Source organism: Accipiter gentilis, chromosome 8, assembly GCF_929443795.1.
Source record: "Accipiter gentilis chromosome 8, bAccGen1.1, whole genome shotgun sequence".
In the NCBI taxonomy this organism is placed as follows: Eukaryota; Metazoa; Chordata; class Aves; order Accipitriformes; family Accipitridae; genus Astur; species Astur gentilis.
The window spans coordinates 13266570-13284627 of record NC_064887.1 but is presented as its reverse complement, the minus strand read 5'-3'; the positions used below and the strand labels follow the sequence as shown (position 1 = coordinate 13284627).

The 18058-nt window shown below is 54.2% G+C and overlaps 1 protein-coding gene across 6 annotated transcripts; it reads right to left on the bottom strand.

The window, feature by feature from the left end:
- Positions 1-3099: 3099 nt before the first annotated feature.
- Positions 3100-17837, bottom strand: ELOVL1 (ELOVL fatty acid elongase 1). Of its 6 annotated transcripts, XM_049807263.1 has the most exons (9): positions 17795-17819; positions 10111-10332; positions 6840-6898; positions 6198-6388; positions 5979-6059; positions 5714-5770; positions 5278-5383; positions 4977-5113; positions 3100-4554 (listed from the first exon to the last, which is right to left on the bottom strand). In XM_049807263.1, exons 3-9 carry the CDS (start codon positions 6883-6885, stop codon positions 4300-4302), a joined length of 873 nt encoding a protein of 290 aa, XP_049663220.1. In that variant the 5' UTR covers positions 6886-6898; positions 10111-10332; positions 17795-17819; the 3' UTR covers positions 3100-4299. The 6 variants fall into 6 exon arrangements, with proteins under 6 accessions (XP_049663220.1, XP_049663221.1, XP_049663225.1 ...); XM_049807264.1 differs by lacking the exon at positions 10111-10332 and having other exon boundaries at positions 17795-17837; XM_049807268.1 differs by lacking the exons at positions 10111-10332; positions 17795-17819 and adding an exon at positions 17688-17770.
- Positions 17838-18058: the final 221 nt, after the last annotated feature.

Genomic DNA, 18058 nt, shown 5'->3' with positions numbered 1-18058 from the left:
CTTTGGTGCCAGCTGTGGGGGGGAGGAACAAGGCTCAACTGAAAGCACAGTATGTCTATGGCCCCAGTTTATGCTGTGTCCTTACTGTGCCTCTGCAGGCACCTACCTGTAGTGATAAGGCCACAGACTGCTCTGGCACAGGTTGTTCTTGGCAGTCTGAGCTGTAGTGGTGCCTGCACACATCAGTTAAGTCTTGTTCTGCTACATGCAGCCTCTGCTACAGCCAACACTGCCTGGTCTTACAGTGCTGGAGTAGAATAGCTACTTTTGCACTGAGTTTAGTACTGAATTTAAGAGCCAAATGCTATTGGAAAAAAAGTGGGGGCACGGGCTGGAAACATACAGCAACAGCTGTAATCACCCTAAAGGCCAGAAAGAGGGTGGCAATGGCATGAAGCCTGATGCAGAACAAAAGGTTAGTTTACATTGCCACAGCTAGGTTAGATATCATGCAAGACACTCTCAAAGCACCATAAACCCAGCGCACAGCTCTTAGTCATATATTCTTCCAGCAGCCCTAATCTCCCTCCTGGTCCTAAGCTTGAGCCAGGCAGCAAGGCTCAGCTGACATTTGGTAGAGCTTGACTCCCCAGCACTTGGAAAAATGCATTTTTTTCCAGGCTCAGTTATGCTGGTGCAAGTTGCAGGGAGCATATTTGAGCCTTTACCTAAGCAAGAGCCAGCACAGCCACAGCAGCCATGCTGCTCTGCATATTTGAGCAATGCAGTCTGAGGTTGTGGGGCTGCACCAGACCCACCGAGCCTGTCCTTCAGCTGCACCAGCAGAGCCCAGGGGCTGCACAGCTGATTAGCACCTTGGCCTGTGCAAAGCAGCTTGACAAAGCCTGTGCCTCCCATCAGCCTGTGATTAGCTGAGGGTGGATTATTATTAACTGTTTTCACCTTTCCCTCAACACAGTACCATGCTGTACCTGGCACCAGGCTTCTCCTCTGCCTAAGCTTTAAGCCAGCTGCAGCCTTCAAACGTGGGCAGTGTTGGCACCAACTCATGCTGCACTGAGGCCAGGCAGTGTGCCCCCTACACCCACCAGAGCAGCCCCACACCTGTTGCTGACCAGGGGCACAGACTCAAAAAACAGCTTGCAGCAGCTGAGCCCAGCACCTTCCCAGCAGGGCTGTTGGTGCATCCCCATCTGGCCACCTGGGGAAGAGCAGGGGAGGTCTGAGGGAGGAAGAGGCAGCTCTCCCTTCCTCTTCAGAAGCAAACCCTGCGGCAGCAGCTGGATCAAATGGGGACAGGGGCAGGAACCCATATGCAAGGTTGGGCTTTTTCCCAGAGCTGTGCTGCTGTGGTAGAAGCCCTGCCCCTCACCACTGTAGGTTGATGCTGGGAGTTAGCACAGGCTTGCCTTAAGCAGATTAAAGCTTCCACTGGTTCCTAACCATGGAAGGAAGGCTTTATATGCCTGAAAGCTGGTGTATTTTCTTCACTCCTATGTAGTAGTAGAGCCCATCTTGCCTCTCTCCTTTGCACATACCCACCCCCAGAAGCTGTGCATTACCCACTCCTTGAAAGTCCTCCAACTATTACTAGAAGGTGATAGTATTGCAGTATCTTCCTTTGGCCCCATACTGATCCTAATGCCCCAGAGCAAGGAAGGAGCTGGGCACTGATCCAGCACACCCAGGAAACACTGCCATATAAGGTGTGATTTCAGCTCAGAGCAGCAGCCCAGGCTGACCATGACAGCATATAAATTACCCAGCACCATGACCAGCCCATGGAAAGATCACAGCTAACAGGAACAATTGGAGGAAGGGAAAGCAGAGCACACAAAGGGAACAGTCTGTTTTAAAGTGAGAAGCATAAGGAGTTTAAACTATTGTTACTATTTTGGGCAAAAGCAAAGACAGTCCTGTCTTTACCAAGAGCCAGGTGGGGGGTGGGGAGGAGGCAGCTAGACAGGAAAAGCTCCATCTCAGCTGTACTGTCACCTACAGCTCCTGAAAGCAGTGACTTCTGAGCATTGAACTAATGTCCTGGTTGCTGCTGAAATGGTGAGCAACAAGTTCTCCTGCCAGTTCTTGCCCCCAGAGAAGCAGCAACAACTGGGGGAACACTACATAATGCAGCAACAAGATCCCATTTTAAGGCTTCGTCCATACAAGGGCACTGAGCCCTGTAAAATGGGGTGATGCCCACACACAATTAGGCATATTGGTCACACAAGTTCAGGTCACTTGAAAAGGTTTTCCTACATTTCAGAGGTGCGCAGCAGCTCGGACGGGGTCGGCAGAGCTTTCCTGCTCTAGGGCTTTGGCTGGACATCCACTAAAGCCCTCCCACACCCCAACCAAAGCTGCAGTAAAACTCAGCTTCTAGAGGCCTGCTGGTCTAATGCATTCCTCCCAGCCACAAGCAGCCCAGCCAGCTACCCACCCCTCTTCCCAGGCTTGAGTCATCGATCACCTCAGCTGGCCTCTCTGCACAGGTCACAAGGTGATGGGGGAGGCAGCACTGCACTACAACAGTACTGAAGGGAAGCCAGACTGTCTCAGGTGGTAGAGGCAACAGAGCACAAGCTGGCAAAACACACTTCTGTAGCAAGAACAAGGCAGCAGCAACATAAACCTCCCTCTGACCAGCCCAAGCTATGTTCTGCACAGATCCACACTGCAGGGGCATTCACAGAAGGCAGCAGCTCTGGCTTCAGCAGATGCAGAAAGCAACAGACTGCTGTTTCCCCATCACCTGGGCTTCCAGGGGCTCTATTCCCTCTGCCACACCTCAGCTCCCCAGGATTTCTGAGAAGCAGCAGCTCCTTCTGGGCAGCTGGCCCTGGTCCCAGCCCACACCCACACTCCACCCCAGCCATTCTTTCACAGGGTGGAGCTACTTTCACAACAGGAGCCTTGACACATTTCCTGCCCTGAGCACCCCCCCCCCCCCCAACCAAAACACTTGGAAACAATCTGCCTTCTGCTTCATCAGCACACTATCTCCCTCTCCCCCCAACACACAAACCTGCTACTCCAGCTGCTTCTCCCAGCCCTGCCTCCAACCACACTGGGCAGGACCAAGCATCTGGAACAGTTTCTGAGCACAGCAAGCCAGGAAAACAAGAGGGCAGAGCCATGACTCCTTCTGTCTGTTTATTTGTGATAGAAGAGCAGCCCAATCTGACAGGGCCTGGCTCCTTCACCTCATCCTCAAGGCCATCAGCATGGTTTTGGTTACAGCCAGAGCAGGTGATGGGCACCAGGCCCAGGAGAGCTGCTGCATTGCCCTGCAGTAGGGCAGAATACACCTTCACCCAGGCCCAGTCAGATCCACAGAGGCAAGAGGTGCTCACTGTTACACCACAGCAGGGCACACTACAACCATCCTCTGCTGTGCTCATGCTGGGCCAGAGCAGGGCTGGTCCCAAGCAGGAGAGCCCAGGGGCTGATTCTAGGGGCAATTATTGCTCAAGTTTGCCCGAATGGAAGTGGTCCAAACCAAGGCTGAGCTTGGCCTCCCCCACTCTAGAGCAACCCACCAGCTGCCATACAGGATCAGCCAAGTGTGGCTAAAGCACACACCAAGCACCCAGCCCAGGCACAGAAAGGCAAGGCAACCTGGGCTTATCATGTAGGGGAGGCATTTCAGGCTGTCACAACCCCTGCTACATACTAGGCACCGGGCATGTGTACTGTACTGGGCGAGTCTGGGCCCTCAAGTCCCATATGCACTGCCCCTACATTCTCCACAGCCATGCCTGAGCAGATACGCCAGGGCAGAACCCCCAACCTGGGTGCACAGGGACCAGAAGGGACATGCAGCACTGTGGCATGGAACAAAGCAGCACAAGGCATGGTAGAGCAGAAGCACTCACACTTCAGCTGGCAGCATCAAGCAGCCAGGGACAAGTCTGCTCATCCACACAGGCTCTGATGAGACAGGGAAGAGGAGAGGGCACCAGGACAGGGACCAGTCTCTTCTTTTGGTCCTACTCAGAAGGAAGTGGCCCCTAGGCAGAAGGGCCAGGTGTAGGCACTTGGGGAAGTTCCTTTGGAAACACTGGAATGGGACTGCAGCCCCACAGCTGTAATGCAGGCAGCTGCCTCTCTGCTCAGCAACACCAAGGAACAGCACAGGCCCTCCCAGGAGCAGGAGAAGTTGCCCATGGCTGCTCAGAGCAGAGGGGCTAGGCATGCAGACAGAGGACAGCAGGGCTGGGCACAGGGGTACAACAGTCTGTAGGCACTTGACTTGGCTAGTGGCACCCAGGAGCAGGGGAACAGGTCCCAGCTGCCTCTGCCCCGGGGCTCTCATTGGCTCTGGGAGGGCCTTGCCCTCTAGTTGGCTTTGACCTTGCCATTGGTGACAGTGCCATTCTCATGGATGCTGCTACCGTTGTGCTGGGCTGCTTGCTGAGCCACCCGGGGCAACCGTTTGCCCTTGGTGTAGGACTGGTACCAGAAGTTGGAGAAGAGGATGAAGAAGATGGTCCCATAAATCCAGATGAGGTGGATGAAGATGGGGAACTGGTACTGGCAGCTGGGCATGAAGTAATACTGGGAGATGTGGATGGAGACAATCACAAACTGTGCCTGGGAGCAAGGCAGAGCAGGGATAAGTTATTCATGAAAGCAGGGTCAGGGATCCCACTAAATACCTTCTTTCTAAATGAAACCATTAGGGTCCTCTCCCACTCTGAAGCAGAGGTCCTTATGGTGAGGCACCATCAGCAGCAGCTGGAAAAGGCAGCCACAAGCCTCAAGGCAGCATGCACCTCTCACCCTCCCAACATGGTTGTAGCCCAGGAGCAGCAGGCTGAGCAGCACCCACACCCTAACCAGGCTGTTGGGGCTATGAGAGGCCCACAGTGGACCAGAGCTGCTAAAAACCCAGAGTGAAAGGCTACAGAAGAGGTAACTAGAGCTGCTGACTGCACTTTCATAGCTACAAAAGCTGGCCTGCCCCTCACATCAGAGGCTGAGGGCACATGCTCTGCTCCACAGCACAGACTCACCAGCTGGATGGCTGTAATGTGTTTCTTCCACCACAGGTACTTCTGAAAGGCAGGTCCTGCTGCTGAGAGTCCATAGTAGAAGTACATGACAACATGCACCATGGAATTGATCATGGCATGGAATGAGCCCATTCCCCCTGTTAAGACAGATTTTCATTAGCATAAGTCAATCCTCTGCAACAATCGGCACTACAAGGAGCTCCTAGGAGCCCAGCAGGGCCAAAAACCCGCTTCTTCTCCGCATGCTGTGGCTAACCACACCCTCTCCCCAAGCTGTGCGCCCAGGCAGTTTCCACCTTACCTGGACCAAACTTTGCTCCCCACCACCAGCTCCAAGGCAGAACAGAGTGGTGGAAGAGGTGCAGGAATGTGACCTGTTCATTCTTCTTCCGCAGGACAAAGATCACCTGCAATAAGATCCCAAAAGCATTAAGGACCTGTAGATGTGGGAGCACCTAGAGCAGGCTGGGCCACTAATCCACAGTGTCTGACCTCAGTGATGCTTCCCCCATCTCCAAGCTCACTGATGCCACACATCAGGTCACCCCACAGCTTCCAGAGCTATAATATGCCAGGAATGGCCTCTGCAATAGCCTAGCGTAGGCTCCTTGGCAGTGATGCCAGCCAGAAGCACTACCAGGTCATATTGGAAGGGCTGAAGCACCTACCCCAAGTACACTGGGCCCCAACTCCCTGCCCAGCAAGCAGTGACAAGGCCTCCTCAGTAACTCACTCACCGTGTCTGTCAGTTCAATGAACTTGGAGAAGACAAAGAGCCAAGCAACACTGACCATCTGTAACAGAACAGGTTACCATTAGGGACACACCTCAGCCTGAACATGCCCAGTGACCAAGAGTCTCTATACAGTAATCCTGAGGTGAAACCAAGAGTCAGGGACTGCAAGTCCTCTGCCTCAGGAGAGGCAGGCAGCTGTGACCTTGCTGTCCAAACAGAAGCACTAAATGCCATCCCCACTTATCAGGAGAGGGGCAAGAACTCACTCTGAGGGCCTTGGGGTCCTGCGAGAAGTCCACAGGGTCACATCGCCAGGTGTAACCAGTAAGCCACCCTGCCATCAGGAACTGCAACAAGAGCATCATCAGGGTGAGGCCAAACACATCACCTACTGCACAGCAGGGCTGGGAACAGCCTACAAAAGGGCTCCCCATCACCCATGTAGCCTGTGTGCACTGCTACAAAGCCTACTGCTGACAACTCACCTCATAGACTATGTAAAGCGAGAGTCCCACCAGAAAGAAGTTGTATAGCACCATGAACTTCTTCAGGTTTAAAGGCTTTCTGTTGGCCATTAGCCGGGGACCCAAGGACAGTACAAAGTAGACATATGCCAGAAGGATGCCCATCACAAGGAACGGGGACTGCATCAGTGGATAATCAGCAATGCGGGGGTCTGCAGAGAGAGCCACAGTGCGAAGCAGTTAGCATCCTCACCCCAATCTGCTGCCAGCAATGCTATTGCCAGAGATGAGGCAAGGACATGGCAATCCTGTTCTGCCAGGACAGGTGTGCAGGGGCGGGGTGGGGGGGGCAGTCTGGGAGCAGAGGCTGATGAAGCCAGCCAAGCTCAGTAAGGTACAGCCTGAAGCTATGCTGCAGGGCAGCCTGGAAATCTTTTGTCCAGGAGGGTGCAAGTGCCCCAAAAGGGCCTGCACAGGCAATGAGGCAAGACAGCCTCATAACAGGCAGCCCCAAAAAAACCCAGAGCTGCATCTATGTCAGGGCAGAGGCAGGATGCAGCCAGACCCAGACTGCTTCAGGGATGACAGACCACACCCCTGTGCCTGTGGCAGTAAGGCATACAGGGCCACCTGCCCTGCAGCAGGGCAAAGCCAAACACTCACCTGCTTTCTTCATGAAGTCCTGATACATGGTCACAATCCCCTCCATGGTGGCAGTATCTCTGTGGAGAGAGGGCAGATCAGGCAGCTGTTTTCCCAGGAGGGCAGCCTGCAGAGCACAGCCCTGCAGATCAGCAAATTTCAAGCACAGCTTCAGAGGTACAGTCATGTGTTTCTGGCCAGCATTGCTCTCAGCTGATCACACACCAGCATCCCCTTTCCAGTTGAGCCACATGCTCCCCAATTCTTATTGAGCCTGGCCCTGTCTCCCCAGCTTTGCTGGGAACCCCATCCACCACCACCAGCAGTCCTTCCAAGGCAGCATCTTAACATTTCAAGCCAGCTAGGAAAGCTTCCAAGCACTGTATCTCTATCCCCTTAGTCTTGCTCCTGCTGTACAGGCTCAAGTATTATCACCCACAACCATGATGTTGCCACCAGCCCTGCCACCCATACCCACCCAGCGCACTGATCTGCCTGACCCTGGTGCAAGGTCTCCAAGGGAGATGCAGAGCTGGCCCACACTCTCCACAGGGCAGTGCTTTTATCCTCAGCTTTGAGCTCCTGCCTACTGATCCCCACCAGAGAAGCACCACAGCATCACTGGCAGACCCACTGTATGAGGAAGGAAAGCCATCAGTTCAGAAACAAAACAACAGTTTCTGGTGTCAGAGTTCCTCGTTTCACATCCTTGCACAAAACCCTCCTGACAAGAACTACCACCCCATAACTCAGCACCTCAGAGGCTCAGTGCATCCTACTCGACAATGACATTTCCACTCCCCTTCCAGACAGAGGACAGTATCCCCAGGTAGTGGAGAAAGCCACAGGAGAAGGATACGAGGCTGCAGGGAGAAGGACTGGCACTCCCCACACTTGCTCAACCTCACTATACACACATACCAGACAGTGATCCAGGCAGATGCTCTCCAGAAAAGCAGGAAGGGCCCAGGCTCTTGCTGCTGCAGGCAAGTTTGAAACACCCTCACCCAGCCCCCTGTGCTCTTCAACCTCTCCCCAGCCCACAGGGCACCAGAGCAGCAAGAAGGAAGGCAGAGCACAGGTCCAGCCTCACCTGACTCACCCACCTGCGAGGGAGGCATTCCCCACAGCTGCTACCAGACACTCCACCTACCCCTTCATCCAGGAAGGTGCACAGGAATCACTGCCCACACACAGACCTGGGGAAACAGGTCCCCAGCCTCCCCAGGAAGTTTATTGCTGCCACCACCAGGAAGCATGCAGCCTCTCCCAGACCAGTGTCAGGAGGCTGAAGCCAGAGTAACCTTCTCCCCAGTAAGGCCCCACTGCTACCTTAAGCCCTCACCAGCCAGCACCAGCATCACTCCTTCAGCTTTGCTTCAAGAGGAAGAGCTCAGCAAAGTTCTTTGCTCTAGCTGGGACCCAGGCAGGACAGCAGCAGACACTACCAGTGCAGTGCTACCAAGCACCTACGTGACAGGCTTCACTGGCAGCAATCTTCATAGGGCCTGGCACACACCATTCTGGCTCATCATTCTCTGCAAATCACTTTAGTGCAGCAACAGTGCTGGCTCTGTGCCTGCCCAGTCATACCCTCTCCACTTCTCCAAAGTGTGGAGTATCACCCAACCTCTCTGCAACAGCAGGGGGGTAGAACAGCTCTCCCCCTTCACCCCCCACCCCTCAAAGTACCCACTCCCCCAAGCAAGGCTCCAGAGCAGCCTACACAGCCACACACCCCAAGGACAGAGCACAAGAAGTATTACTGTGCTTCAGAAAGCACAGAAGGTGGTTCCTCACACCACCTTGGAAGCAGCTGCAGCAACAGGGCAAAGCCTGCTCAGGACTGATCCCCCACACCTCAGGTGCATCAGCAGAACAGATGCTCACCTTCCCAACCCAGAGTTTCAAGGCATTTAATAGCAAGTAATACTCACTTGTGGTATCACTGTGATATAATATTTAAGGTCCTGGGCACTGCCAAGATTATCCGCTCTCCACATGCAGCAGAGGTGAGAAAAGTGTAGTAGGAACTATAGCATCCTTGAGAGCCACTCAAGGCTCCAGCTGTGGGAAATGCAGTAAGTACAAGTCCTGAAAGCTGCCGAGCTTTAAGTTGCCTTAATGGCTAAGAGCAAGCTCCAAACTTGTCTGTCTAGTTTCAGCTTTCAACCACTACATCCAGCTACACCTTTATTTGCTAGATTGAGGAGCCCTCAAGAGTTAGTTCCCAGCAGAGGTACATGACTATTCAAGCTCTGTGTTTATCTTATCAAGCTGAATGAGTCAGCCTTACTATAGGTCTAGGGCAGAGACAAAACTCCTGCAGAGTACTTGCCTATTTTGGGCAGGCTAGGATGAGAAGATAGTTCAGTCACTGACAAGCTCAGAGCTACATCTCACACTGCAGGGAAACACTTGAGCTCAGGCACTACAGATTACTTTGCTGACCCTGATGCCAGCAAGGCTCCAGCATCACTGGCCAACTAGGACTCCAGCTCAAAACAATTCAGGGTACCAGGACAGTGGAGACTTGGGTGAGAAGACTCACACTGCAGTTTTGCCCTGACAGACCTGCTGAAGGCTGCAAAGAGCACACAGCAGACAAGGGTCATCCTGGCAGCAGCCTTGAACCCAGACAACTATCCCCCCAAGCAGTGGGAGAAGCCCACTTCAACCCAGCACTAGCACAGAAGTCCCCACCAGTGTGAACAGCAACAAGTCCCTCTTACTGCTGTGTCTTGTGAAGCACCTCCACCACACCTACAGCCATACATGTCACAGGGAGACAGGAAACATTGGACTTGTCCTGAGCATGGGCTCTGGCAAGCACTAGGACTTCTATCAGGGCAAAACCAGCAGTATTATGCTACAGGCCCTTATGAAAAGGACCTGTGCATTTTCCACAGCTTCCCTAGGCAGAACATCCTGCTGCAGCTAGAACCACCACATCTCCAGGGAACCCCCAAGGTCTTCAGGTCTTTGCAAGCCCTAGTATCCACACTAGCATGCTACACAGTCCTGCATTAGACAGAAGCTGCAGTGTGCCTTGCTCAGTGAACAGAAGCAGGTATGTCTCACCCTTCTGTCTCCCAGGGGCAGCCACTGGCCTTGGGGTGTTGGCAGTTGAGCTCCAAAGGGGGAGTTGTAGAGCAGGTCCAAACATTACCTTCACTAAGCAGGAGAATGCCAAGTACACTGGCCTGCCTGAGCCATGATGGCACCATGCCAGCCCTTCTGCTGCAGGCAGGGGTTTTCCAGCACAGAGCAGCATCTGGGAACCTGAACTCACCTCTGCCATTTCCTCTGTGTACAACACCAGTACTTGATGTCCCTCTGCACTTTGAGAGAGGTTCACCATCCATCCAGGCATCCGCTCTTACTGCCCTCCATGCTACACTGCGCATCACACACTGTAGGCATTTACAGCTCAGTGGTTGGTATCTGTCCTCTCTGCACAGGGTAGACACTCTCCTTTGACTCCTCCTGGATCCTGATCCTCTTGGGCAAGGAGCTGGGAGGAGATAGGGAACCCAAAGCTGAGCCTTGAACAGCTGAAGAGAAGAAAACAGGTCCAAGCATCCCAAAGCACCAGGAACCCTGGAGGGCCAAACACACCCTGCACAATACCTAGTGACCTTGCAACAAATCTCCTTCCACCTCTCACCAACAGGGTGTCACTCCCCCATCTCAGAGAGAAAGTTCCCACTATTTGCAAACCAGAGTATCAGGCCACATTCTGCCCCTGTAACCAACATCAAGGATTAGATACTTGCTTACACCAAGCAATGTGTACACTGCATATTTCCAACAAGCTACACAACTAATTAGTGCAACTTCAGCAAGAACAGCAAGGCCCTTTATAACCAGCCCCAGCAACCCAAGAGCAGTCAGACCACAGCATCATGAACCATGACACTGACAGAGACCAGAGCTCATCCCAGTTAGTTTTGTTAACAGCCTTGCAGGGTACATCTCTCCCCAAACAGCAACCATCTGCAAGCAACACTCGGCCCCAGCCATCCAACACCCAACACTCCTACCCCATCAGCATTTGAGTCAGAAATCAGCCTGTAATAAGTGTGAAAGCAAGCCACCTTAATCTCCCCACTATTTTAATTACAGGCAGCACTAAAACAGTCTGATAGGCGGCCACAGAGCTGCCACCCCAGGGAGAGCTGGCGCAGGGCCCTTGCTGAACTGGCTAAAGCAGGCCTGGCCCCTATGGGGATCCTAAGGGAGTAGCAATCCTCAAAGGTCAGGAGATAACCAGTTGGCCAGATATCAAACCAACCCACATCCCTGACCTACAAGCTGGCAGCAAGGCTTGCTGCCTGATGCAGCTCTGAGCTCCACAGCCTCTCAGGAAGACAGATCTTCCTCCCCCATCTCCCTACCACAGCACCTGCCCAGCTTCCTGGAGCTCCAGAAAGTCACTGTGGGGTCCAGCAAGGTGTGCACACAGCTCTGTGCACCCAGGGAGTATGTTTCCCAGCAGAGCTATGGGTACCTGTGGTTCACAAGCATCTGCCAGTAGCAGCTGCTGCTGTGGAAAGTGGAACTGACCAACCCAGGGTCTGGTGGCCCCAGACCAGGCACAGACAGGGCTGTGCACAGCAGACACTGAGGTTGGCACCTCAAACCATCACCAAGAGCTGTCAGTCACAGCTCCAGGAGATGCTTTCCTGAGCTTATACACAAGCTAATCCAGCAAGATGAGGAACCATGTCTGCCCTAAACACACAAGCAGCAAGGCAGTCGGAGCAAGACAAGAGGGAGAAAGAGCCTGGCCAGCCCTAAGCAGCAAAATCCTGTTCTTTATCAACTCTGCAGTGGGATGACTCTAAGACTAAAGTTTACCAAGAAGCACCGAAAACTGGATTTGGATCTCCTGCTGCCACTCTGTGCCCAGGTGAAAGGAAGAGGGGCCTGTAACCAGACAGTGCACACTTGCTTCACACAGAGCATCTCAGGACACCAGCTCAAGCACATGCAGCCAAAAGCACTCAACAGGAGAGCTATATTCAAGTACACCTGCATTACTGCTAATGGTTTCAGCGATCTGACTGAAGACTCAGTTAAGGCACTATTGTCCACATGCTACTAAAGTAATTTTTCTCCCTCTCAAGAGAAATCACAGCCTAAAGAGATGCCTGTGCACCAGCTCATAGGGCACAGAAGACCAGTCTGGCAGGAGACCATGAGCTGCTACGTTTCAAGTGTGGAAAGCCATACCAGCAGATTAGGGCAGAACAGGAATGTAGCTCTCCTAGCCTGGCACCTTGGCTCTAAGAATTTGGGGCAGAATCTGATCAGAGTTTGAAGACAACCAGTCCCAGAATTCTCAGCTCACAACATAACTACAAAGTCTACAAAGAAACTTCATGCTACCACCACCAGATCTTTTCCAACTTGAATCACATCCATTTGTCACTTCCTCTGGCTCAGCTACTTCATGCTGAATGTCAAAGGACATGGCTAACAGCCTGATGCCATATGCTCTGCATCAGTATACTGTTAAGTTAGTATAGGAGGACAAAGTCAGTATAGGAAAGAAGGGATGCAAACTCTCAAACCCTTGAAATGTAACAGCTCTTGCAAGAGCTGCCATTGCAGCTGCTGCAGGAGTTACACTGGCTCCAAGTGGCAGGAAATGACCCATCTGAAGTTGGAGTTTCCCCATCTTTACCAAGTGTGTGTTAATACCCCACCACTATCTCACACAGTGGCTGTTAAACCCTGAGGCCTTTGGATAGCATCCTACAAACAGAGTTTAAGCTCTCCCCTTCCCATGCTCACTGGAAGCAAGGAGAGCAAGATGAGACTCCCAAATCAGCACGCAAGCTCTGCAGAGCCTGGGCAGTCAGTGTGGTACCTCACAAGCTTTTAAGGGAAGGAGCAAGCCCATTGCAATAGGGTACTGGTAACCTTGTACAAAACCCAAGGCAGGTTATCAGACTTCAAGGTCCCACAAGAGCATACATTGCAGTAAAAAGGCCTACAGGCATAGCACAGTGTTTTTTCAGGGACAGCACCTCCCCAAGCTGATCAGGCAAGCTGTTAGAGTAGGCTTACTCCTTATCACATTCAATACTGGTGGCTGCATATTCAGGGCACTGATATCAGTACAGATGAGAGCAGTTGGGGAAAAAGCAGGGAAAAGGCAATATTAGGCAGAAAGTCTGACATAGCAAGGAACAAATTAGTAAAGTAGTGAAGGACTAAAAGAAACAGAGGGTGAGATACCTACAGAAATAGAAAATAAGGTTCCCAAGCTAACCACACTGAGCTGTGTCAACTCCCTCATGCAGCACCAGGTGAGGGGGGAAGGAGGTGGAGGTGGCTGAGCCCCCTCTCCGAAGTAATGGCACCTGGCAACCCCCCAGGGTGCACAGGAACGCAGACTCAGGAAGGACAGAACTAGGCAGGCAACAGAGGAGGGCAGGCAGGGCTAGACCAACCAAGGCCAACTCCCAAAACCTACTTCTAGAAATAGGTCAAGTCGTCTAAAGCCCTCTGGCAAAGAAACACAGAGCACCCCTATCTGGAGGTGGGACACACTGTACCAGAGCATTCATCTCTGATTTTAATCATTATGCAACTGCCTCACTACAAGGCTCCACACAGCAGTTCTGTAACCATTACACAGTAGTGATGACTGTGCTCTGTCCCATCTGGGCCTGCACATTAATTGGACAGGCACACCAAGACAAGATGGACATTAGAAGTCTACAAAGCAAGATGCAGAAAGGAAAGACTCCTAAAATCCCTCCAACAGCTCTATCTGGACCATTCAAGAGGTCCAAGTGTGAACCCAGAGCCACTTCTCATTGAGACAAGGGGTCACTGCCTGGAACTCACCATGACATCAGCTTCAGGCCCCCCTACCCTCCACACCAAGAAGGCAGTACAGTCATACAAACACCTTATAACAGGAGAAAGGGATGTTCTCTGACAATACTACAGACATCAGACTCCAGCAGCACAGTATACACACCACAGATCCCAATAGGCATAACACTTAATAGGCGCCACCTTTAACAGGGTTCACAGCCCTCCAGACACAAAAAAAAAGAAGCATTAGGCCCAATTATCTCCACACATTCAAAGCCAGGGCTGGTGCTCCTACTGCTGGTCCTGTACAGACAGGGAAAGCCTCTTAGGGTTAAGTAGAAGCAGCACAAGATATAAAACCATAAGTATACAGAGAAACTCTATTAAACCATGAGAGCAAGCTAGCTGATCTGATGCACAGGGTAAGAGCACTCCTTGCAGAAAGACTGGGGACATGCTGCCACAGCAACAGCTTACCACCCTGATCCATCCCACACAGAAGAATCAACCAGAAGTTAAATACCCTGTGAGACACTAAGGGAAATCAAGAACCATCAGACCCAGTTAGCACCTCCACCATCCCCAAGCCACTAAAGTCTCAGTTAGCATCCAGACACAGGCCCGCTGGTGAGGAGCTGGCTGTGGCAGCTGCAACTTGTCATCTGAGAAACAGCAGCCCCACAACTCCTGCAGGGAAGAGCTCTGGCTCCTGGGGACCAGTTCCTCCCTGCAGGAGCCCAGGCTGCCTCACCTGTTTGACTAGCAAGAACCAGACTTTCCACCCCAAGTGCTCCCACCATCTGACAGCCAGTAGGGCACATGCTAGCACAAATCCAATACAAAAGCATAGAAACACAGAAGATCTCTTGGGCCATCACAGGCACCACTCCCAACATCTCCTGCAAGCTTCTTCCTAAAGGAAAGATCTCACCCTGAGTGACTGTGCTGTAACCCCAGCAGAAAAGGGGAAAGCATTCACCCACAACCTTCAAGGACAGTGCCAAGCCAAGCATGCAGCAAGGCACCTGCTTCTGATGCCAGCTTTTCTCCACCAGGAGAGAAAGGAAACACTACACACCTTGAATAAGCTCAGTTATTTTCACCTCCAAAACATGGTGCAAGACACCTCTAGGTCAGAGTGAGTTTTTACTCTCCTAGCCTCAGTTTTAACAGTACTTTCTCTCATATTTCACTTCTGCCCAAAGGACCATATAATCCCCCCCATCTAGCAGACTTTCAGGAAACAGAGGCGAGAATATGACACAGGGCAGAACTGCAGAGGCCCAGGCTGTGTGGGTGGCATGGCTTAATCCCTACAGCAAGATGCAGCAAGTAGATGCTGTAACAGCTGGCATCATGCTACTTCTCATAGGAACAGGCTGTCAGCAGCAGCTCAAACCCATGAGCTAGAGGGGCTTCCTAGGAAAGAGATAAGACACAGCAGCCTCAGTCAAGCCCCAAGGCCTCAGCCAGCTTTTTGACTCTTCAAACCATCCTCAAGAAGCTGCCCAGCAGGTCTAGTGGGAAGGTCAGCTCCATCCAGCTAGGAATCTGCCCTGGCTGCATTCTGGCAGAAGAGAAGGTGGTCATTTTGGGGCAGCACAGCAGGATGGATGCACTGCTGCACAGGCAATCCTGGTCTCCGAGAGGGGAAGAGATGCTCTGAGGGAATGTACTAGCAGGGAAAGTGCCCTGTGTTATCCGATGCTGCCCACTGAGCACAGGAAGGGGGATTCACCCCACTTCCTGCCCTTAGGACTCCAAAACCAAGGTGGTCAGTCACAGGGAAAGCACCTGACAGTCCCCCCACAGGAAGCAGCCTGGGCACCGAGGCATACAGACTGCCACCCCCAATGTCTCCCCTCCTGTCACAGTGCCTATGTATTTACGCCGTCTCATTTAGCTTGATACAGAAATCAAAAAGCAGCTTCCCCAATTGCCCCTTCATTACAGCAGAGGAACAGGCCCACATAAGAGACCTACAGACCAAGCCCAGTACTGCCTGTGGAAGGTCAGATGAGCATTTGGCCAAGGTTATTAAACCTGCAGTTGCCCAGCAAGTGCAGACCCCTGTGCATGACCACAAACCAGTCCAAGGTAAGCTTGCAGCCAGGCTACTGCTGCCACCAGGAGGGTGACAGTGACCTCCTCCTCCTCCCACCGACGTTCCAGAGCAAGGGCCAGATGGAGGCCAAGCACCTACACGAGCCAGCACTCAAAGCTAACATTGTGTCACAGCAGCGGGGGAGGCCTGGTACCGCCACCCTGCCCAGAGGAGGAGGGAAAAGCCATCTCAATGGTACATTGATGCTGAGGGCTGTGTAGGAGAAAGCTCTCCGGCCACTGAGCAGCCAGCCCTGCCGCCGGAGGCTGCTCTCACCCTGCTGCAGCGAAGCCCCGGCACACCACAGCCCTCCAAGCCGTTCAACGTCCCCACAGCTTTCAGCCAGGGCCGAGCCCAGCGACCGCACCAGGGCGGAGGGTGCCGGGGAGCCGAGCGCACTCGGGGTCCCTGGGCACCGCCCCGCACGGGCCTTACCCCCCACCCCCAGCGAGGCGGCTCCGGCACAGGCCCCCAGCCCCGCATCCCTATGCTGGCCGGAGGGAGCTCCGAGTCCCGCAGGGCCCCCCCTCGCCCGGGAAGCGCGGGCGGCTCCCGGCAGGGCCTCGGGGTGAGGCACCGCCGGGGCCTACCGCCGCGCCGGGCCCCGGAAGCGCGGTGCCGCGGCCCGCTCGAGCGCCGGCACCGCCGCCGACGGGGCCTGTACGGCCGGGCCCGGGGCTGCCGCCCGGCTGGGGCTGCGTACCACCGCCGAGGTGACTGGGGGAGGTTAAGCCACCTTCCAGCGAGCCCTGGCCGCGACCAGCCCCAGCAGCTGCCCCCAGCCCCACCAGAAGTGCCAACATGGCAATGCCGATCCCCCTCCCTGAAGCTGTGCAGCCGCCAGATCTCGATGGAGAGGAAACAAACCCCTGCTCGGGGCTCATCCCTGCCAGCAGCAGGGAGGCAGTCCTGGCACAGCCAGGACCCCGTCCCCGGCACAGCCACCAGGCAAAGACCTGCCAGGCCATAGGCCAGGTTGTTTGTGCCCTGGCACACAACCAGCGAGGAGAGACAGTCCTTCCTTCTGGCAGGCTAGGAAAGCATCCCAAGCACCAAACCGAGACAGTACAGAAGGGACAGCTCTGGCATATGACTGCCCCAAAGGAGGGCAGCCCAGCTGTTGGAAAGGAATTACGCCCTTCCCTGGGCACCCCGGACCGTGCTCTGGGACAGTGGCACTGGGCTGTGAGCCGGGGGCTCTGGGGAGTACTGCAGCTCCTCACACCATCAGGACCCAGCTGCTCTTAAAAGCCACTTGAAGAGCCCAGCTTGGACTCCACTTATCATCCTCCTTCCAACACAGGCAGGTGCACACACTGCTGGCCTGTCACAGGCATCTACACTGCTACTATAGTTATACCCCCTCCAGGGGGGTGACAGCCTCCACTAGCACCTTCCTGCCTGGTGGCAGCCCCACCCAGCCTCGCCACCTGCCAAGAGCATGTCACAACACCCATCCCGCCCATCAGGCCAGTCTCTCCAGACTCATCCCTCCACCGCTTTGGTGAGGGGCACACCACCCACCTCTTCCCATGCCCCAGAACATCCCAGGTGGAGGGACACAAACACACCCACACAAGCCTCCTCCAGCCTCTACCACTCCTGCAGGCTGTTTAGCAGGTGCCAAGCCAGCACATGGCCCCACCAGGGCAGGGCCCACCACCCCAGCAGGCAAAGCTGCAATCCCAAAGCAGATAAACCTCTCTAAGGCCTCAGCCCTCCCCTGCTCTGCGACAACCTCAGCAAACAGCACCAAAAGCCCTTCCAGCACACACCAACAGCAAACCCCAAGCCACCACCAAGCTCAGACACCTCCCTCCTCCCAATCCCCCCCCCCTCCCCCCCAAGAATCTAAAAGGACCCCTGGGAAAGACCAGGCACCCCCAGCCCAGCCCCACCATACAGGGCTGGACGCCGGGCCCAGCACCCACCGTCCCGGCTGAGTGGGTGGGTGGGTGGGTCGGTCAGTCAGTCAGTCTGTCTGTCTGTCTGTCTTCCCCGCCCCCAACGTGTACACAGCCTGCCCGCACACACTCACCATCAACCGCACCCCGCTCTACCCGCCACCACCGCTGTCCCTGCCCTTAAATGGGGCTGCCCTACCCCCCTCGACGCTGCCGATTGGCCTCCGGGGTTCGAGTTCCGCCCTCCAGGGCGGAGCTCGCCTCCCGAAGCCAATCGGCGCTAGCGTCGCTGCCCGCCCATTGCGTAGCCGCGCCCACGGGAGCAGCGCCTGGCGGGCCGGGGCTGCGCAGAGCCCTGACATTTTGAGGGGGGGCGGTGCTGGCTTTTGGGGCGGGTT